At 35.5% G+C, this 22,973-nt stretch overlaps 1 protein-coding gene and 1 long non-coding RNA gene across 3 annotated transcripts in view; one reads left to right on the top strand and one right to left on the bottom strand.

Moving 5' to 3' along the window:
• Window positions 1–22,973, top strand: part of LOC131041144 (cytochrome P450 716B2) — a 40,345-nt gene that overhangs the window by 11,868 nt on the left and 5,504 nt on the right. The window contains exons 3-8 of one of the 2 annotated variants that reach the window (XM_059221306.1): window positions 6,370–6,587; window positions 6,681–6,787; window positions 7,016–7,118; window positions 7,779–7,946; window positions 8,128–8,181; window positions 8,476–8,716. In XM_059221306.1, coding sequence (XP_059077289.1) covers window positions 6,370–6,587; window positions 6,681–6,787; window positions 7,016–7,118; window positions 7,779–7,946; window positions 8,128–8,181; window positions 8,476–8,544 — 719 coding nt within the window. In that variant the 3' untranslated portion in view covers window positions 8,545–8,716. Of the gene's footprint in view, window positions 1–6,369; window positions 6,588–6,680; window positions 6,788–7,015; window positions 7,119–7,778; window positions 7,947–8,127; window positions 8,182–8,475; window positions 8,717–22,973 lie in introns of those variants that run through there. The other variant, XM_057974125.2, reaches the window with a different exon arrangement.
• Window positions 5,694–6,370, bottom strand: LOC131041146 (uncharacterized). Its single transcript, XR_009104973.2, has 2 exons — window positions 6,204–6,370; window positions 5,694–6,091 (listed from the first exon to the last, which is right to left on the bottom strand). It is a non-coding gene; the product is annotated as an uncharacterized LOC131041146 (long non-coding RNA).

Genomic DNA, 22,973 nt, shown 5'->3' with positions numbered 1-22,973 from the left:
TCCCTCTCAATGAGGCCCAAATTTGGTAATCTTGATCATTGAACCCCAAGTCTTCTTATGGCATCCTAAGAGGATTGACCCTTAGGCCTCCAACCTTTCCTTTTGTGGTTCACTCATTTCATGAATTAGGTAAGGTGAATACCAAACCCTCGACTACTAAATCCTTACATGATCAAGAGGCAGTAAAGCCTCTAGTTTAGCAACCTCTTTTGTAGGTTGTTGTTTTTGTTGAAGATCATCTTTATCCTGTTGAGGGGACTGGAGGTGCCAGTGTCCTTGTCCTACTCCTTATCTCATAAATTTATAGTGTTTTCATCTAGTTGAGATTTGTTGGATCCTCTAAGACAACTATCATTGGTGTTAGTTTTCAAGTATGTTGTTAGTGTTTTTAAGTGTGTCTTCATATGTATTGGAGGTTTATTATTCTCTCATCTTAATGTCATTGTGTAGTGTCATGGGAGAACATGATCATTAGTTTCTATTTGATAATCTTTTAGATGGTGTTTTTTTTGTCGTGTAGGTTCGTCATGGTTGTTTTGTCTCGTGACTATTCAATCTTCCACGAGTACCACCTTACATATGTAATGGTGAGGCTATTCTATTTGTCGCTTCCTTTGTGTCATAATGCTCCATATGACACTTGTGTGAATATTGTACTACAAGAGTGGCATATTGTTGTATCTTTTTTGTTTTTGTTGTTTTAAAAGAAAGGTTATTTTGTTAGGTTTTCCTTGGCCTTTCAAATGGGGCATTACATATAGGACCTTTTCTTGGGACTCTAATGTGTTGGTATTTTATTTGAGACTACAACTAGTGGCCTATAGTTGGGAGAAGAGCATTATAATAATCAAATTACTATAGATACGAAAATGGTAGCACATTGCAATGCTATGACTACAAGGTATTTAGTATTTTGGGAGGATGAGGATTTGGAGGATGAAGGGGGACTAGTTATTGCCTTTTGGGAGATACAACCTATTTTTTAATGAATATTGGATGAGTTATAGGTGGGGATGTAGTATGACATCCTTATCTAGATGTGGATGGATGAAAAGAGGATGATTATTATCTAAGCTATAGCTAACTTCACCTTGCTACACCATTAATGAGAGGATATTTATCATAGAATGATATAGGCTAAGATCACATACTTCAAAATTTTGTTATTAGGATAATAATGTCATGATACAAGCTAGAAATTAGAAAGAAACAAATTCAACCTACAATACTTTTGTGATATATAACATGAGAAATATCAAGTTGGCCAAGAATCCCCATTGTTCATTGGGTTAAATGGATTTATCCATGTTTGTATCGTAGAGAAGAAATGAGGTGGTCCCCTTTGAAGGAGTGTTTATTTAAAAGAAAATTTTGATGGTTCTACTCAAGGAAACCTGAGACCCTCATGAGTAGGTTGTGTTGTAAGAGATTGGCAAGGGAACATCTCAAGGTAGTAGAGTGAATGAAATTAATCAAGGGGACCAACAATAAGACAAAATTCCATGTGACATTTTTGGTGATAAGAACATGTAGAAATTTTTTATGTACATGAATTCATATAGAGGGGATTTTCAAATTATTATAAATGCAATCAAACAAAGGAAAATGTCAAACTAGAAGCCAGAAAAATATTTAAATCCAATCTAGATTATTTTGGAAGAAAGTGAATTAATACAACATTACACATATTTATAGAGAAAGTTTAATGGTATGGCCAACCCATTGGAAAATTAGGTTGTTGAAAGGATAATGAAGGATGGTGGAATATCATTGTTAGATATTTGGTATGATTTGGACTTTAGTCCTAATCAAAGAAGGAATGGAGGCATTAATTCCAATTAATGTAGGGAGGGCATAAATGGTAGGATGGGGAAAGTGAGATCAAGCATAGAGGAGATGGCTGCAACAAAGCATGTGAGATGAAGGAGAAGTCTACTAACTCTAGTGTAAGAAGAGTTGGATGGTATAATAAACATGGAAGCTACATTAGGATTGTGGATGGGAGAAAGGTAGACAAAATTTAGAGGAAGAATATTAGATAGAAGAATTGGGAATGTTTTTAATATTTTATCATAGTTGATGTTACAAGCCTTGAAAATAGTGTTGGTGATAAATTTCTAAAGCTCTAGACTACAAAAATACGGTGGATGCAGATATAGAATCTGTCTTTAGGTAGCACGGTTGTTGGAGCTAGAGTGTAACAATATAAAGGATACTAGAGTTAAGTGTGAAGACGAAGTGGTGAGCCAAAATGAAATTGTATGTGGATATGGTAGTGTATGGTTGTGGCCTTTGAATCCAAGACTGTTGCTAGTCAAGATTGTATTAGAATTACAATAGCCCATTGCTCCCTTCTTTTTTGAGGCACACACATGAATAAGAATACACATACAAGGTAGACAAAAGTAGAGATAGATTTGCTAAAGGGTATGTTTCTCAACTTTGAGCCTAAGTTTGAGAAAATGGTGCAAGGGACAAAAGATGGACAAGCCTCTATTATGGAGGTGTTACAAATTGAGATGCTAATGGGACGTTTAATTTTTTGGGGGGTATAGGGTTAGAATATATTCTAGTGCCTATCAAGTTGCTTTGGGTTATTTGTTTTCATTAACTAGTACTGGTTTTGGTTTTGGCATAGTGATAGGAAGAGAAAGGATGTAAATGGTGCCTAATGCACAAATTTATAGAATTTAATAACTATAGGAGTATCCCCTTAACCACATTCATAAATTAAAAAAATGTCATGCAAGAATCTAATCCATCATAGTAGGACAAATAGTTATAATTTGATATTTGTTTCGAAAGAAAGTAGTAGAATTGAAGTATATAAAAAATCAAGGACAACTTCTTGATATATTAATGAAGATAATTGTAAAATTATAGTTTTTGAAGCTTTGAGATCATCTTGTGAGTCTGCTAAACATTAAAGGGTCTAGTATGTTGATAAGTGACACAAAATGCTTCACCACCATGTTTAGTTTGGATGATTTTTTTATGCATGAATATTTTTAGTATTTTATTTTTTTTTAAATGAGCAAGAATGAACTTATTTTTACTAAATAACAACTATTGCATATAAGGAAAATACTTTTTTAATACTATTTTTTACTATTTTTAGAGGTTAGAAATTCTTCAATTAAGAACAATCTTGAAAATTTAGTTTGATAACTCAATTTTGAGTAGTGTTTTAGGTGTATTTATTCTATTGAATAATATTCTTTACATGGATTATAGTTGCAAGATATTTGTATGTTATTAGTTACTTAAATATTCTCGAGTAAATATTTTATTGGTTTGAAAGTTTTGGTTTAGTTGAATAGAAAGATAATATAGATCTAATAAGAGTTAAAGTAATAAATCCTCAAGGAAATTAAATCTTAGGCTACAAATGAAGATCAAGAAGGGAATACAAAATAAAAACCTTAGGAAGCATAGATCTATAACAATTAAAAAAAGAGGGAGATGATAAATGTTGATCAAACCTTTGAGAAGACTAGATATTAGGATGTGGTCCTTTGGCTTTGATACCAATTGATATGAGTGCACAATAAAACACAAATCAAAAGAGAGTTCTTTCCCCATAAATGCAATCTAAAGAATATTCATAATAAGTATTTAAAATAATTAAAAAGATGTTTCTAGAATAAACAATCTTATAGAAATCGAGCAACAAGAAAAATTGTTAGATTCAACTAGTCAAATATTATACCTAATGAGGTTATTAAATTCTATTATACTAACTAGTCTATATTAAATCTACTGAAGAGGATATGAAGAAGATAAGACTTATTAGAGGAGAAGTCAATAAAAAAAGAAGTGGTATTGTTTGGATTGAAGGATAAATTTGAGAAGTCCAAAGTTGTTCAAGAATAAGAATGGTTGTAGTCTAGAGTAAAAAATGTTTAATTTTATTATTATTCAATAAACAATATGAATAGAATTTACAAATTAATTTATGAATTTAATCAAAGGTTTAGTATAGAGGATTCACAACATACAATACAAGATGAAGGAGAATTTTTTTTTAACTTTTTAGTTATTTTGAAATGAAATTTTTAAGGTGTCTAGTTCACCAAAATATAATGGGTCAATCAAGTTCACCAAAATGTAATGGATGAACCAAAAAAGAAACTAATGAAGGGATTTTGGTTCACTGAAATGTAAGGAGTGAACCAAAAAATAAATTACTGAATAGTGCTAGGTTCACAAAAATGTAATGGGTGAATAAAAAAAGAAACTAGTGGAGAGCATTACTTTCACTAAAATGTAATGGGTGAACCAAAAAACAAACTATTGAAGAATGTTTTTGATTAAGCAGGGAGAGGGCCTTGATCCCAAAATAGTACAACAGATTAACCCATCAACCCAACAAAAACAATTAGCTTAAAATAGATAGAGAACACATATTAACAAACCACAACCCACCCTTACAAAGTTAAAAAATTAACCAAAACAATCCAAATTAAACCATTTAAAGAAAAATTATAACTAAGACTAACCATTAACCTACTCAACATCATAATAGTTTGACATTTAGGCCTTAAAGAGGTTTCAAACAAAGTATTGCAAAGAATGAAGCACCAAATCTATCAAGGAGCTTCAATTAAATCACAAATGAGAGATACGAATGGTTACATATAGTCCATACAATACTCTCTAAAATTATAGAACCAAATTTATTCATCTATGTTTGCATATATTCTTTACAACAAATATATGTCAACTTTACCAAAAGTCAAATTTGACTTTTGATAACATTTTGTGATGACTTCACAACTCATAGGGAGGTGGTAGGCTATTGTTGATCAAGGCTACCATATCATTTTAATCCACCTTATTTATAGTGGTTAGTTGATCCCCTAAATCTTTTATTTTAAGGGGTTGATCTAACAAAGACCTATCATCATTGAGTTTGTTAGAAAACTAGTTTTTCAAATACAAAGCTTGGCTTCCACCTTAAAATATGAACGCATAACATCAAATCATGGAAGCATGTGTATGGTTAACTCATAATGGTTAGTATTTTGTTTTAAAATGAGTTCAAATCATAAAATGTGAAGGGTCAAGTATGTGACCACGAGGTTGACCCTACATCAACAAAAATGTATTGAGATAGGAAAACAATCAAAATCATGTTGGTAATGGATGTATTCAGATTGGTGTATAGTTGAGCATTACTATTGTTTAACACGAGTAAGTGTATCAAAATGTTGTATGTAAAGATAAGGTGTGGATAAAAGTATGAAGATATGTATATATGGAAACAAATTAAACTTAGAAGAATGAACCTAACTTCACACAAGATTGTGCCATTTGTCAATATGCATACACGCATTAAGAAATCCTCTTTAACTAAACATAAAACTAAATAAAAAATGACAACATGCAAATTCAACCATTACAAATATAATCATGAAAATATTCATATCAAATAAATTATAATTTTCACTTCTTACCAATTAATTTGATATTTTAAACATAACATTGTCATATATTTCAATGAAAACTTCTAAATTAAAACTAAAAGAAGACCAATATAACTACCAAATTGAATCCTAATAGAACACAATAAGTTCATAGTCAACCAAAAATACCTACTCATCCAAAAATACCTACTCATCAGCTACCTAAATAATCAACCAAATAATAATGAAGCGCCATTACTTCATACTATGTCAAAAATACCACATGAATAATCAACAAAAATACATTGAAACTGCTCCTTGGACAGATTTATGGTCATCAGTTTCCAGAAGATTTACACCTGTGAAATGGAGGATCGCATGGTGGAAAAATGGCCACCTAACCCGACCTAAAACTCTTGAAAAACATAATTCAACTCTACAAACTTGACTGTTTCCGCGATCTGCTCAGAAAATAATAAATGCAAAATCAGGGTTTTCTCACAGAAAGAAAATTTGAAGCCTGACCTTACATTTTCTGGAGCTCATGACATCGTTTACAAGACTTTCGCGCCAAGACTCCTTCCCTTCGTATTACTAATTCACTGTTGAATACTGTACCGAACAAGATATTATTTAAACCTGGTTCGCCACACTGAGTTTCCTTCACAGATATTCTTTTGTGAGACCTGTCACACAAAAAATTAACTATTCTTAATAAATATTGTAATTTTGAGGTATATCTGCTGCCATTACATTTAATCTCCGGCAGCCATAGCATTTCCTACAGTATGGCACGACCTGCAATGAGAAAAGCGCTGCTTTTGCTAGGGTTATTGCTCTGCATCGCTGGGGTTCGAACTCAGGAAGTCGGTAATGCATCTGAAATTTGTTCTTATTTTGAATTTGCAGATCTTTGTTTCATTTTCTGAAGGACTTTAGTGACCTAGAAATTTGAATGAAACAGAGGATGAGAGTGAATTTAACTACATAAAGGGCGACGAGAGGGGGCCAGAGCACTGGGGAGAGCTGGATGAAGAATGGAGAGCCTGCGGAAATGGGCGGCAACAATCTCCCATCGCTTTGGTGAAGAGCGAGGCTGTAATTTCCCCTGATCTCGGCGAACTGCGAAGGAATTATTATCCTGCAAATGCAACCCTGGAGAACAGGGGCCATGATATTATGGTCTGCCATTGAAATTCTGTTATTTTCAAAATTCTGTTTTGTACTTTTATTTTCAAGGGCACTGAAATTATTGATGTGGTGATGTTGAATTAGGTTAAGTGGCCTACAGGCGGTGGAAGTCTTGTGATAGAGGGGAAAAGCTATAGGCTTAATCAATGCCATTGGCACTCCCCAGCTGAGCATTCTGTAGATGGCACAACGTAACATCTCATTTATTATTATTTATATGTAGTGCTTTCAATACATACATTTTTTTAAATTATAAATCTATACAATAAATATCAATATAATGTATTATTATTATTATATTTGTATGTAGGTAACGTTTTGTGTTTTGACAAGGATTGTTTTCAATTTATAAAATCGGTAAGATCAATTTGGATATTTATGGTTATAATGGTATTGACTAATTGAATGTATTGGTTCAGTTATCCTTTAGAAATTCATTTGGTGCATCAAGCAGAGGACAATACATCTGCGGTTATTGCAATCTTTTATGCTTATGGAAAGCCTGATACCTTTCTTTCAAAGGTAATTTGACATTTTTTAAAATCTTTTCTACAAGTTACTTATTTATTTTTCAATACAATAGAAATTAGATTCATAGATGTGTGCAACCAACCTTTTTATGCTTATGGAAAGCCAAATACCTTTCTTGCAAAGCTAATTTGACATTTTTTTAAATCTTTTCTACAAGTCACATTTTTTTTTTCCAATACAATAGAAAATAGATTAATAGATGTGTGCAAGAGATCTTTTATGCTTATGGAAAGCCATACCTTTCTTGCAAAGGTAATTTGACATTTTAAAAAAAAAATCTTTTCTACAAGTCACTTATTTATTTTTTCAATACAATAGATATTAGATTTATAGATGTGTGCAAGCAATATTTTATGCTTATGGAAAGCCTGATACCTTTCTTGCAAAGGTAATTTGACTTTTCTCTTTTATCTTTTCTACAAGTTGCTCGTCTATTTTCCAATACAATAGAAATTAGACTTATAGATGTGTGCAAACAATATGAATAACAACAAAAGTAAAACCCCACTGGCCAATTAAAGGGTTAGAGTATTTATTTAAAAAGATTAAAAGGATTGGAAGAAACATTCAAAGATGTCACATATCTATGGACAAAAGGTTTCTCTCATTGAGACCATTATTAATGTGTGTTGTGTTTTTATTTTACTATAGTTAGCAGATGAAATTGCCTCCATTGCTGATAAGGAGCCTCCTGTAGAAGCTCTTGGTATGGTTGATGCCAATGATATTGAAATAGGTAGCAAGGAATATTATCGCTACAATGGGTCTCTAACAACTCCACCCTGTACAGAGGGAGTCACTTGGAGCATTATTGAGAAGGTTCATTGCCCTTTTGCTTTAAAAAAATCATAATTACAAGTTTTTTAAAATGTCTTTGCCTTCAAAAGGTTATATATTTAGCAATTATAACTTATCTTTATTATGAGTTAAATTGACTCTACTGATTTTGAACCTTGATATTTTAGGCGGTTTTTAACACAAAGTTATTTGTACAAAGCAGGTGAATACTGTATCGGAAGAACAAGTCAAATCTCTACAAACGGCTATACATGATGTAAATATCTAGTTTTCTAATTTTATACTTGTAAATATATGTTATTGATACACAAATTTAAAAGAATAACTATACTTGCACTTCTTATCAAATATTATCGTATAAGAACACTAAGATCATAGGTTCAACAAATTTAATAAGTAGAAATTTTATTTTAAATTTATTTTTCAAGATGTGATGTTGATTAAACAATCACCACATATTTTCTAGTTAATTTTAAAACATATTAATTCTTTGTTCTACAATAACTTTTAGATTACTATAGCTAATTTTATGTATTATGTTTTTTTGCAGGAAAACAAATTTAATGCACGACCCATCCAACCCACAAATGGAAGAATTGTGGAAATATACAATCCTTAAGGTGGTCCTCAAATACATTGAGTGGATGCAATAACACTAGAAATAAATAAAAGGAGAAAATACCTTTTAAAATAGGAAGCAAAAATAAGTGTGAACATATTAATGTGCACATAAAACAATTGTGTTGACTTTTGATGATAAATTTAATATCAATATTTTATTTTTTATTTTATCTAGCCTAATTTTGGAAATTGCTAATATTTTTAATTTAATTACGCCAATGCTACAAGGTACCACAATGAAATTAAGAGTCATATTTCTAATTGAATTGATAATATAAAACCTTGTGGAAATGGATGGCGACAAGATCCAAAGACAATGATATAGAGACAATACCTATGATAGAACTATCATCAAATAAGATATGGATGTCCTCAATATTGTCCTTTAATCTACAAGAAAGGATTCATCTCAAGGAAATATATCTAGAAGATAATGAATATTATTTCATTATCAATGGAATTCATGAATAGAATCATACTGTATTTTATAGAAGAAATAGGAGATGAAAGAATAAGATTGTTTTATCTCTAGATCTACCACACTAGCATCAATGTGCAATTTTTTATTGTAATATATGTTACATTATTTTTCTATAAAATGTTTCTTCTTTACATGACAATAATAGCACTTCACTTTTTTGTGTGGTTGTGAAGTGGAAAAAGAAAAAAGAAAACCATAAGTTCTTGTTGTTTCCCTTATATCATACAAAAAATGCACTCTACGAATTTTAAGAAGTAGAATCATTCATCTATGTTTTCCTATATATGTGTATAATAAATGTGTCAATTTTAGCAAATGTTACATTTTGAATTTTGGTCAACAAGTTTAAGGACTCCATAAACGATTCATATGAAGATGTTAGGTTATTAATGATTAAAGTCACCATATCATCATCATCCACATTTTCATTTATATTAGTGATTTGATCTTGTAATTCTTTTATTGTAAGGGGATTCTTTGGAAAAGACTTACCCACATTAAGTTTGGTAGTTCAAACATCAAGTTCTTCAAATATAAAGCTTAGTCTCTACCTTTAAATATAGATAGATAATGTCACATACATGTGTATAGTCAATTCACACTTGTTAGTGGAAGAGGTGGGAATAATTAAAAATTAAATTTGAACTTTGAAATTGGGAAAGAATAAGTTAAAGTTTTTAACATTTTAATTTTAGTTATAAACTTTAAAGGGTCAAGTATTTGACCACAAGGTTGACCTTGCATCAAAAAAGAGGTTGATATAGGGAAACAACACAAATTTGTTGGCATTGTATTGTCATTGATGTCAACCGGTATGTATAATAGGTCACCGGTAAGCTTGGTGTATGGAAGGTGCAAGAAGGAGATGTTACTAGCATGGTGGTTCAACGGTAAGTTAGCATGATCAGCATGAAAGATATGTTACCGGTATGAAGGCAGTAATATTGTCCACCGATAAGAAGACTAGAGACAAGCAGAACACAAAGAAACCCAGTGATCGGTTGAGTAAGAAGACCAATAGCATAAGGTAGATACCGGTAGGATATTTTTGGTCGATGACCAAGCTTGAACCAACAAAGTGGACTAAGCTGAGGTAGATGTCGACAAAGAAGACACTTGGACTCCAGGTGGCAATCGTACAAGTATTCGATGAGGTGTATTTCGGAAAGGTTCGTAAAGAGTAGGTCAACATTAAATGTCGACTGCTAATATCATGGGAGGAGTACAAAGGAACGTGGCTTGATGCAGACCGAGTGGCAGAGATTTGATCTATTGTCTTCATGATTGATGCATGATATCTAATCTCCTTATTGAAACTGAGAAGTAAAGTGCTAGAACATTAATGGTGATTGAAAAAAAGCAGAGTCATGCTTGCCAAAAATAGAAAACGTGTATAGATAAAAGAAGATATAGCGGTGTAGTGTTGTCTTGTTGCAGGATATCAATCTCAGAGATGAGATTTGATGTGATCTGATCTGACTAAAGTCGATAAAGAAAACCCTGGGCAGGAAATATTTAAATATTACAGTTAGGCAGGAAAACCAGAAGAGATATATAAATTTGCAGATTCATGATCAAAGGAGAAGATGTTGCATAAGAGATAGATGTTAGAGAGGAGAGAGTGATTGAGACAACACAGAGTGATCAGAGAAAATATCAAAATGTGTCTAAGTATTGGAGTAGAACTGACAGGGAAGAGAACCAGCAAGAGGGTTTAGCAGAGGTTTAACCAGTAAGATTAAAGTAACCAATAAGTTGCCAAGAGTATAGCAGTTGTGTGAACTGACAAAGGAAGATCCAACAAGACAACAACAAAGAGTGAATGAGAGTTGAGTGAGAACTAGAGGGATTCAGACTGGGTAGAATACATAGTAGAGCAACTGGTAGAAAACTGAGTAGTGTCGCAACCAGTGAGAAGGCATCTCAAAGTTAGAAAGTGATGAGTAAGGATCTGAAGAAATCAAAAAAGGCAGAGACTGGCCAGTAAGGAGTCAGAGAGTGAATAATGAACCGATAACAGAAGAAGCAGTGAGATAGAATAACTGGTGGAGTGAATTCGTTGGAGGTGTTACAAAACTCATCTGTAACAAAGTGCTATCATTGTAATAAGTTGTTATTTCATTTTATATCATTGAGTTGGAGCTTGGTGTAGGGTTTGGTGCTCCTTTGGGTTGGTGCCCATAAACAAATAGGGTTCGGTGCCCTAAATCAACAGGGGTTGGTGCTCCTTGGGTTGGTGCCCTAAATCAACAAGGGTTGGTGCTCCTGGGTTGGTGCCCTAATTCTTTATAATATGGTTATTTTCATTTGAGGTTGGATTGGAGCAGTAGACTCCAGCAACATTTATCACCGAGGATTTTCCCACATTGGGTTTTCCTCGTACATCCGATGTTGTGTGATGTGTTTTTGTGAGTTCTTGCATCTTGATCTTTTCTTTGTCTAACCGGTATACTCAATTAGTTTTTGAACTACTGATTGATACACTCTCTTAGGTTTAAAAGGTTAAGATTATTGGAAACCCTTGATTCCCCCCCCTCTCAGTGGTATCTTGTCTTCTAAAATTGGTATCAAAGCCTTAGGTTATCGGTTGGTCAAAGCTTTCTCTAGCTTGGGTATATTTTGGTTTAAGAACACAATGGCAAGAAATGAGTCCTCCTCCTCCTCCAAAGCTCCCATGTTTGATGGAACCAACTATGCCTTTTGGAGAAGAAGAATGGAAACCTATATGTCCTCTCTAGGTTTTGATGTTTGGATGTTGGTAAAGAATGGGTATACTATCCCTAGTGTTCCTCCTACTGATCTGGATTCTAAGAAGGAGTATGAAAATGATGCAAAGGCTAAACATGCTATACTCAATGGGCTATCTGATAATGAATTTGTCAAGGTAATGCACTGCTCATCTGCCAAAGAGACTTGGGACAAATTGCAGAGATTATTTGAAGGAGATGTCAAGGTCAAGGATGTTGGCAATATGGATGAATTGATTATGTGTTACATTAATGTTTTGTCATTGATGTCAACTCTAGCTGATATGGTTGGTTACCGACAGACAGGTTTTTGGTTACCGGTAGAAGATATTGTGTTATCGGTATGGGTTTAAGGTTTAACCGGCAGAGCTTTCACTAAGAATCCTTGGCAAAATGTTAAGTGGTGTTGGTGCGGCTTCTAGATGGAATTCAGGATGCAGAAGGTGACCCTTGATCATGCCTCAACTAATTGAAGACATCTCTTTAGCGTGGTGGACCTAGATTAGGTCCGATGCCTATCTAGATTATGGACCGATGTCATGTTAATGTGTTCTCTACATGTTACTAGGATGATTTACGGATTGGTTATTATTGCTTCGGTCTAAAGCCGACATGGCATATCATTTTAATATGGATGTATGTAATGATCTTATTGTAATATCTTTTAGGTGTTTGACCTAATTGGTTTAGGCCTTAGGGTTTGTATAAATTGATGTAATATCTCATTGTAGAAAAAGAGGATGGGAATGGAAATGTAATGGTCGTGGTCGTGGAATGTAATATCATATGCGAAAGAGATTTGGTCGATCATAGGTGATTGAATTGGGTTTAAGTAAGAGGTTAGAGGTCTTCGGTATTGAGCTTAACCGAGACTGTAATCAGGCATGGTAGATGCTATCTTTGGCAGTTCATTATTATGGATTGTTGTCCAATTATCTTGAGGTGGTTATAACGTCTCTGTAGTCATTGAGACTTTTGTAATGAGCAGTACGCTCTAGGTAGTGTGCCTTCCTGCATGTACAGGCCCCTTATTGTATCACATACTTTCTGAAGAAGTATCATCTAACTGTGGGTAGGCTTCCTACCATGGTTTTTTCCTTTACCGAGTTTTCCATGTACAAATAATGGTGTTATGTGGTATGGTTGCATTGTGTTAATTCTTTATTTCATTCTTAAGTTTTATTGCTTACTGGTATCTGTTTCTGCTATTTCATTATTCAATGTTTATGTGCTCCAGTTAAAAGCTATTAAGTGGTTTAATTGATATAATTTGTTAACAACTGATTCACGCACCCCCCCCCTCTCAGTTGTTCATCGGTTATCCTAACAAAGGAGGCCAAGATGCAAACACTAAGAGGTCAGCTTGAAGGCTTGAAGATGAAAGATGACTTGGAGAGGAAATAGTTGATGAAAGATGAAATAGTGAACACCATCAGAGGACTTGGAGAGGAAATAGTTGATGAAGTTATTGTCAAAAAGGTGCTTAGATCACTCACATCTAAGTATGATACTAATGTATTTTCTATAGAGGAAGCCATGGATCTAAAAGTATTTTCAATGGATGAGTTATTTGGCTCTCTAACTGCTTATGAGATGAGGACAACTAGTGAAGTAACTTCAAAGAAAGAGGTTGCTTTCAACTCCATCAAAAAGAGCAAGGAAGAAATTATTCATGGTGAATCCAGTGAAGACTCGGATGTTGAGGTGGAAAAATTTGTAAGGAAGCTCAAAAGAGGATCCGGTAATTATAAAGGAAAGATGCCTCTCAAATCCTTTAACTATGGTAAAATAGGATACTTTGCTGCAAAATGTCCCTATGGTGAAACTGGTGGAGATGAGCAAAGGAGCTCTAGAAGATCTTCTGGTAAAGACAAAGAGAAGAAAGTCTACCGGCAAGGAAGAAGAAGCAACCAAAAGCAGAACAACCTATATACCATTGAGGATGATGCCACAGATGAAGAGAGTGCATCAAAAGATGACTGTCATGAGGATGAAAGAGAAGTTAATCTCTTTATGGCACTAGATAAACCGGTTGATGAAGATGAGGAAGATAACTTGAGAAATCTCTGGAGGAATCCAAGAAAGTAATCTCTAATTTGAAACTCCAGGTAGAAGAAGTCAAATGGATTTATGAGGTCACAAGCTCTAATGCGTTAGAGAAGGAGAAGGAGCATCAGAAATTAGAAGAAGAGATTGTAAGGCTCAAAAAGGAGCTCAAAAAGAGCAAGGATGAACTGAAAATGAGAAGGAAGTACGAGGGTAGCACTGAAGCCTTGGACAAGATGTTGAGCAATCAAAAGAAATCAAAAGATATTGGTGGTTTAGGATTTGAATAAGGACAAAGTTAAAACAACAAAGACATGTTTGGTAAAGAGATACAATTCAGTTCCTCAAGTAAATGTAAAGAGAAGCAAACATTTATTGTTAGCAAAGATACCGGTAAGAAGACCTATGCTGAGGCTACAAGAAATCAGCCTGTGAACCGATATGCTCAAAACCGGAAGCCACACCCAATGTACCAGACTGAAAATTATAAAGGTGGGTTCAAGATTGATGATGAAGGGTTCACTAAAGTCAACAGCATGAGAAGAAGACATCCGATGAGACAAAGGTTTGCCGGTCCACAACAACAAGATCGGTATGTACCTAACTTCCATGGCTACTACTATCAGTGTAATAAGTTTGGACATAGAATTGTTAATTGTAGATTGATGAACAAGCCCCCTATTAGTTTTGCAAGTAGAAATCCATTCAATGCACTCCAGGATATGGATGTTGTTTGTTATCAGTGCAATGGATTTGGTCATGTAGGAGTTTTGAATGTAGGAGAAGTCAACCAATGTCCTACAATAATTTTTCAAGCTCATCATTTAATGTCAATGTGAAATGCTATAATTGTCAAGAGTTTGGACACATTGCAAAGCGTTGCAGGCTAAGAAAAATCAAGCAAAAGAAGTCAACACTAGATGATAAACTGGTAGTTAAACCAAAACATGAAATTGCAGTAGACAAGAACAAAGAGGTCAAATCGGTTTGGGTTGAGAAGGACAAAAATAAAGTGGGATAAAGTCTGATTGTGCAGACTACCCTACATGCATAAAGAAGAAACTTGTGGGTTTTAGACAGTGGATGTTCCAATCACATGACCGGTGACAAAAAGAAGTTTATTAAACTTGAAGATTGGAATGGAGACTCGGTGAGATCTGGAGACAACTCCTCCATCAAGATAAAAGGCAAAGGTACCCTAAATATAAATGGAAAATTGAAGGCACGCGATGTATACTATGTAGAAGGCCTAAAGCACAATTTGCTTAGTGTGAGTCAGATGTGTGATAAAGGATATAAATTCACTTTTGACTCTACCAGTTACTAGATAAGAAAGGAGAGTATCGGCCAGATTATTGTAGAGGGAAAAAGAACAGATGGAAATGTGTACAATCTGAAAGAATACTTTTAATCCCAATGCATGATGGGACAAGTGGATGAGAGATGGTTGTGGCACAGAAGATTAGGACATATAAACTTTGACAACTTGGTTAAGGTAAGTAAGAAAGGTTATGTGAGACACATACCAGAAATCATCAAACCGACAAGCACATTTTGTGATGAATGTGTAAAAGGAAAGCAGGATAAGGTGACCTTCAAGACTAAAGAACATAATACTTCAAGGCCACTTTAACTTGTGCACACTGATCTATGTGGTCTAACCAATACAAGAGCTCTAGCTAATGAGAGATATTTCATGCTCTTCATTGATGATTTCTCAAGAATGACATGGGTCACTTTCTTGCCTAACAAATCTCAAGCATATGAAACGTTCAAGATCTTCTGGAAGATGGTTGAAAGGGAAAGTGGATGCAAGCTAAAATGCCTAATATCAGACCAAGGTGGAGAGTTCACATCAAATGAGTTTGAAGACTACTGTGAGAGACATGGAATCAGAAGATAGTATTCAGCTCCAAGGACACCACAACAAAATTGTGTGGTGGAAAGGAAAAACAGGACTGTCAAGGAGATGGCAAGAACCATGTTAAATGAAGCCAACATACTGGATATGTACTGGAAGGAAGTAGTTCATACTGTTGTATACACATTGAACCGGGTTCAATTGAGAACAAACAATAGGATGACACCTTATGAATTGTGGTATGATCGGAAGCCATCAGTCAAGTACTTCAAAGTGTTTGGGAGTAAATTCTTAATCAAAAGAGATCAGGATGGCTAAGGCAGCTTTGATTCCAAGAGTGATGAAGGTATTTTCCTTGGTTACTCAACTCACAGTAAGGCCTACAAGTGCTACAATAAAAGACTCGGGAGAGTCATTGAGAGTGTGCATGTAAGAGTGAATGAAGACTTGCATAAAGGAAGACAAGCTCAAGTCAACCGGTATGATGATTCTGGTGATGAGGATGAAGTGCAATCTGATAGTGAACCAGAAGAAGCATCAAGCAAGCCCCCTAACTGGTATGTGCAGAAAAATCACCCTGAAGATCAAATTATAGGCAACAAGAATGATGGTGTGCAGAATATAAGAAGAGTTGTCGAACCAATGAACAAGTCAATTTTTGCCTCATGATTGAAATGGAACCTAAACATTCAATGAGGCCAAGAAGAGTGAGAAATGAATGGATTCCATGGAAGAAGAGCTACAACAAATTGAAAAGAACAAAACTTGGGAATTAGTTCCTAGATCAGTCGTTAAGAATATCATTGGCACAAAAATGGGTATACCAAAACAAGATGAATGAAGAAGGTAAGATTGTTAGGCATAAAGCTAGATTGGTGTGCAAAGGTTATTCTCAAGTAGAAGGGATTGATTTTGAGGAAACATTTGCACTGGTTGCAAGACTTGAAGCCATTAGAATATTTATAGCATTCTCTGCCTACAAGAGATACAAGGTCTATCAAATGGATGTAAAATCTGCCTTCCTGAATGGAGATTTAGAAGAAGAAGTATACATGGAACAACCAGAAGGTTTTATACTACATGATGATGAAACTTTTGTGTGTCGGTTGAAGAAAGAATTGTATGGCTTGAAGCAAGCTCCAAGAGCATGGTACTCAAGGTTAGATAAGTATCAAAAGGAGCAAGGTTTCAAAAAAAGGAAGTGCAGACAACAATTTGTACATTAAAGCAGATGGAAACCACATGATTATTATGGTTGTATATGTGGATGACATTATTTTTGGAGGCAACAAAGACACTTTGTGCAAAAAAATTGCTAATCAAACCTTAGACTGTCCTTCTTGAAAAGAATACCTTCAGCTGCCATCTTGGATCTCCTCAAATGATCAAGCTTCTACCAGAGGATATAGCTCAGATACCAATTGTTAGCAGCAATCGTGCTTGATGGTGTTTAATAGTCATGTACAATTTATTTTGGTGATCCACATTGATCGTTGAGCAAGTTTTTGGTGATTTCTTTGAACCAGTGATAATTTGTGTGTTATGTAGTATTTCCGATGGTGTAGCATGTTGCGGTTGATTTTGGTGGAATTTCTAGTGGATGTAATTGTTTGGGAATTTGAATTAGGTCCATGCTATCTAATGTAAATCATAATATTGGTCTGGTGGTCGATCTTTGTATCATGCAATGTCACTTTTGTAATTATGAGTTAAAGGTTGAGGGTTTAGTTGACCTTGTTATCAAGGTTGATCATTTGTATGTATAGGTGAGATACTTATGTAATTTAGTAGTTGGTATTGTGTCTACATTATCAGAGAAAGGTAAATGTGTGAACAAGGACATATCATTCAGCGAGGTGTTGTGGTGAATTTGGTGTTGCACAGTAGACAACTATTCTTAACCAGAACTATCATCTGGCATTTATAGATGCTATTATTGCATTTCATTCCTTTCGGATTGTAGTCTGAATCATATTTGTATGTCAATGAGACTTCCTTGAGGGTTGTAGCCTTCTAGGCATATATCTTTTGAGCAATGAGCTCTAGGCAATGAGCTTGAATGCATGTGCACTCCCCATTGTAATATTTTCACATACTACTACAAAGTATCATCTTATTGTGGGTAGGTTCCCATTGTGGTTTTTCCCTTAACTGGGTTTTCCATGTCAAAATCTTGGTGTTGTGTATTTGTCAATGTCTCAAAGCAAAAGAACACAACCAATCAACAACTGTCACAAAGAAAGATAACTTGCGATGCACCAAATCATGAACCATCTGAAATGAAGATACACAAGATCATCCCAAATAATAATCCAAAATCTCAGCACAAGATCTTATCACACCAGAATATATTGGATACTGCAAAACAGTGATCAGAAAAACCAAACTACAAAATCAGACAAAAAACCTTTCTCAAACTCATTGGAATCACTCACACGAATATGTTGACATCAATGATGAAGACATATCCTAGCAGCAACAATGAACAACCAAATCAAACAATCTCCCAAATAATGCAACAATATGACCCCTTAGGACACCATATGACCCCTTAGTATACTATATGGTGTTGTTATGGGTTGTATGGTGTCCCAAGGGGTCATATGGTGTTATATGACCCCTTAGAGCACCATATGACCCCTTAGGACACCATATGGTGTTGTTAGGAGCCTTATGGTATGCTAAGAGGTCATATGGTGTTCCGTGACCCTTAAAACACCATATGAACCCTTAAGTGTCGTTAGTGGTCATATGGTGTCCTATGACCCCTTAGGACACCATATGATGTTGTTAAGGATTGTATGGTGTCTTGTGACCCCTTAGGTGTTGTTAGGGGTCATATTGTGTCCTAAGGGGTCATATGGTATTTTATGACCCCTTCCATATGACCCCTTAGGACATGATATGGCCCCTTAGGACACCATACAGTGTCTTTAGGGGTCATATGGTGTTCTAAGGGGTCATATTATGTCCTATAACCCCTTAAGACACAAGATGACCCCTTAGGACACCATATGGTGTCATTAGGGGTCATATTATATCCTAAGGGGTCATATGATGTCCTATGACCCCTTGGGACACCATATGACCCCTCAAGACACCATACGGTGTCGTATGGTGTCCTATGACCCCTTAGGACACCATATGACCCCTTAGGTGTTGTTCGGGGTCATATTATGTCCTAAGGGGTCATATGGTGTTCTTTGACCCCTCACGACACCATATGGCCCCTTAGAACACCATATGGCCCCTTAGAACACCATATAGTGTTGTTAGGGGTCATATGGTGTCCTAATGGGTCATATGGTCTCTTATGAAAGGACACCATATCGCCCCTTAGGTTTTTTTAGTGGTCTTTATGTCCCTTAAGACACCATACGACCCCTTAGGACACTATATGGTGTCATTAGGGGTCATATTAAAGTCGTATACTATCCTAAGGGGTCATATGGTGTCCTATGACCCCTTAGGACACCATATGGTGTTGTTGGTCATATGGTGTGATAAGGGGTCATATGTCCTATGACCCCTTAAAGAACCATATGAACCCTTAGGTGTTGTTAGGGGTCATATTGTGTCCTAAGGGGTCATAGGTATATGGTGTCCTATGACCCCTTAGGACACCATATGACCCCTTAGGACATTATATGGTGTCGTTAAGGGTTGTATGTTGTTCTAAGGGGCCATGTGGTGTCCTATGACTCGTTAAGACACCATATGAACCCCCTTAGGTTTCGTTAAGGATCATATGGTGTCCTATGACCCCTTAGGACACTATATGGTGTCATTAGGGGTCGTATGGTGTCCTAAGGGGTCATGTGGTGTCCTATGACTCATTAAGACACCATATGACCCCTTAGGTGTAGCTAGGGGTCATATTGTATCATAAGGGATAATGTAGTGTCATATGACTCATTAAGACAACATATGACTCGCTAAGACAACATATGACCCCTTAGGTGTCATTAGGAGTCATATTGTGTCTTAAGGGGTCTTATGGTGTCCTCTGACCCCTTAGGACACCATATGACCCCTTAGGACACCATGTGGTGTCATTAAAAGTCTTATGGTGTCCTAAGGGGTCATGTGGTGTCCTATGTCATATGGTGTCCTATGACCCCTTGGGACACCACATGACCCCTTAGGTGTTGTTAGGGGTCATATTGTATCCTAAGGGGTTGGATATAATGTTCTATGACCCCTTAAGATACCATACGACGTCGTTAGAGGTTGTATGGTGTCTTAAGGGGTCATATGGGGTTTTATGACCCCTTAGGACACCATATGGTGTCGTTATGGGTCGTATGGTGTCTTAAGGGGTTGTATGGTGTTCTATGACCCCTTATGACACCATATGACACCTTAGGACACCATATGGTGTATTTAGGGGTCGTATTGTGTGCTAAGGGGTCATGGCATATGGTGTCCCATGACCCCTTAAAACACCATATGACACCTTAAGACACCATATGGTGTCATTAGTGGTCGTATGGTGTGCTAAGGGGTCATATTGTGTCCTAAGGGGTCATATGGTGTCCTATGACCCCTTAGGACACCATACGGTGTTGTGTGGTGTCCTAAGGTGGTGTTAGGGGTCATATGGTGTTTTATGACCCCTTAGGACACCGTACAATGTCATTAGGGGTTGTATGGTGTCCTAAGGGGCCATGTGGTGTCCTATGAGTTGGGGGTCATATTTATATCTCAAGGGGTTGAATATGGTGTTTTATGACCCCTTAGGACAATTTATGGTGTCCTAAGGGGTCATATGCTATCCCATGACCCCTTAGGACACCATATGGTGTCGTTATGGGTAGTATGGTGTCCTAAGGGGTCATATGGTGTTCCATGACCCCTTAGGACACCATATGACCCCTTGAGACACCATATGGTGTTATTAGGGGTCATATGGTGTGTTAAGGGGTCATATGGTGTCTTATGACCCCTTAAAACACCATATGACCCTTTTGGTGTCGTTAGGGATCATATTGTGTCCTAAGGGGCTAGGACACCATATGACCCCTTAGGTGTCGTTAGGGGTCATATGGTGTTCTGTGACCCCTTAGGACACCATATGGTGTTGTTAGGGGTCCTATGTTGTGCTAAGGGGTCACATTATGTCCTAAGGGTGCATAGGACGTCATATGACCCCTTAGGACAACTATGACCCCTTAGGTGTCGTTAGGGGTGATATTGTGTCCTAAGGGGTCATATGGTGTCTCGTGGCCTCTTAGGACACCATATGGTTTTGTTATGGGTCGTATGGTGTTCTATGACCCTTTACAACACCATATGACCCCTTAGGACATGGTGTCCGAAGGGGTCATATGATGTCTTATGACCCCTTAGGACACCATATGGTGTCGTTAGGGGTCTTATTGTGTCCTAAAGGGTCATATGGTATTCTGTGACCCCTTAGGATACCATATGACCCCTTAGGACACTATATGGTGTCGTTAGGGGTCATATTATGTCATAAGGGGTTATATGGTGTTCTATGACCCCTTAGGACCCCTTAGGACACCATATGACCCCTTATACCATATGACCCCTTATGGTGTCCTTAGGTGTCAGATGGTATCCTAAGGGGTCATATGGTGTCCTATGACCGTTTAGGACACCATATGACCCTTTTTAATGTCCTAGTGCACGACATGACCCTTTAGGACCATATGATGTCCATATGGTGTCCTATGGGGTCATATGCTATTCTAGCACATGTGTTTCCCCTTACGATCCCATATGCCACCTAACGAGACCATGTGACCCCTCAGAATACCATATGACCCCTTACGAAACTATATGACCACTAACAAAAATATTAATAATATATTTTAATATATACATTTATATATTATAGTATTAATATATAACATTTTTATTATATATATTGAATATTATTATGTTTATATATTGTATATATTAATATATTAATATCATAACTTATTAAAATCGGATATCAAATTTCAAAATTTGGCTTGGAAATGCTTTGGGATTTGGCTTGGAAATGACATGCTTGGAAAGTCAATAGAAAAAATGTGTTTTTGAGTATTCTTTGATTTTCTAGACTTTGCACTAGTAGCTGATGACTTTTTGTTTAGCTAAAATTGATAAAATGAAAAACGGGTTTTTAAGGAGGTTCTCAGCTTTCCAACAATATAAGGTTTGTCTTATTTTGATTTTAATAAATAATTATTATTTATTTTCTAATTGAATTCTAACGAAAGTCCTAACTAATAGGCTGATTGAAAACACCGATAACTTACAAATGGTATCACATTTTTTAAATCTGAAACATGCGTCACATTCTATGCTTCATCTACTATAGGAAAAAAAAATGAATTTCATAAAGTTTAGACCAAGTTAAGGTGGTTAGACGTAGGAGTTTTTAAATTTATGAAAAGTTGTAGTAAAAAATTCATAATTAATTATTTACTTCATAAAAAATTACAAAAAAATATGTGTCACATCCGAACATGAGTCTACTATTTATATTATAAATTTTATAAAAAAATATTATGGTTTGATTGTGATTAGGGTGGTCAGACATACACCTACTTCTTATTTTTTCTTGAAATTTTAGTACCACTGCATTGAAATTTCAAATTTTCATCAAATAGATTTTTTTTTTTTCAAAAAACAACTAGTAGCTTAGAAACTACATTCAATTTGCTACAGATTCTCTTGTTACATATTTTTTAAATAGTGTTCATAACTTATTCAAATTTTCATGTCAAGTTGCATAACTCTGATTTTCTAAAATTTCATTGTCACTTAAGGGCTTGTTTTGGCCCACCATGATCCTGTACATACCCATACGTGTTATTTGAAATAGAAACAGGTACATACTTTTATGCGAGAAAAACACACACGTATTATAACGTGTATTTGTTATGGTAAACAAGCAAAATACATACATATGTTTTGCTGACATAAAGCTAGAAAAAGAGCATGCCCCTATATGCTAATGTCTTTGGCCTTCCCTTAGTTTTTAGTATAAGTTATATTTTCTCTTTGTCTTTTATCTTTTTATACTTTAAGTTATGTTTTACGTAAATATTGGTAAGATGTTTGATAATGGTTTCAGGTCTCTAAAAGTCATAATATAGATTCTAGATTTTAGGAGATCTTATAATTTTTCAAATTTAGCCAAAGTTCAATAATTAGTAGGCTCTTATCATCATGCTCTTTCTATCTCTCTATCTCACACTCTTTGTCTCTCCCAAGCTCTAGACCAATATGTTTTCCTATCTCTCTCCTTCTCCCTCTCTACCTCTCTCTATCTCACTCTC

This window comes from Cryptomeria japonica, chromosome 5 (assembly GCF_030272615.1).
Source record: "Cryptomeria japonica chromosome 5, Sugi_1.0, whole genome shotgun sequence".
In the NCBI taxonomy this organism is placed as follows: domain Eukaryota; kingdom Viridiplantae; phylum Streptophyta; class Pinopsida; order Cupressales; family Cupressaceae; genus Cryptomeria; species Cryptomeria japonica.
Note: the sequence above shows the minus strand (reverse complement) of the source record. Positions and strands in the feature narration are given on the sequence as shown.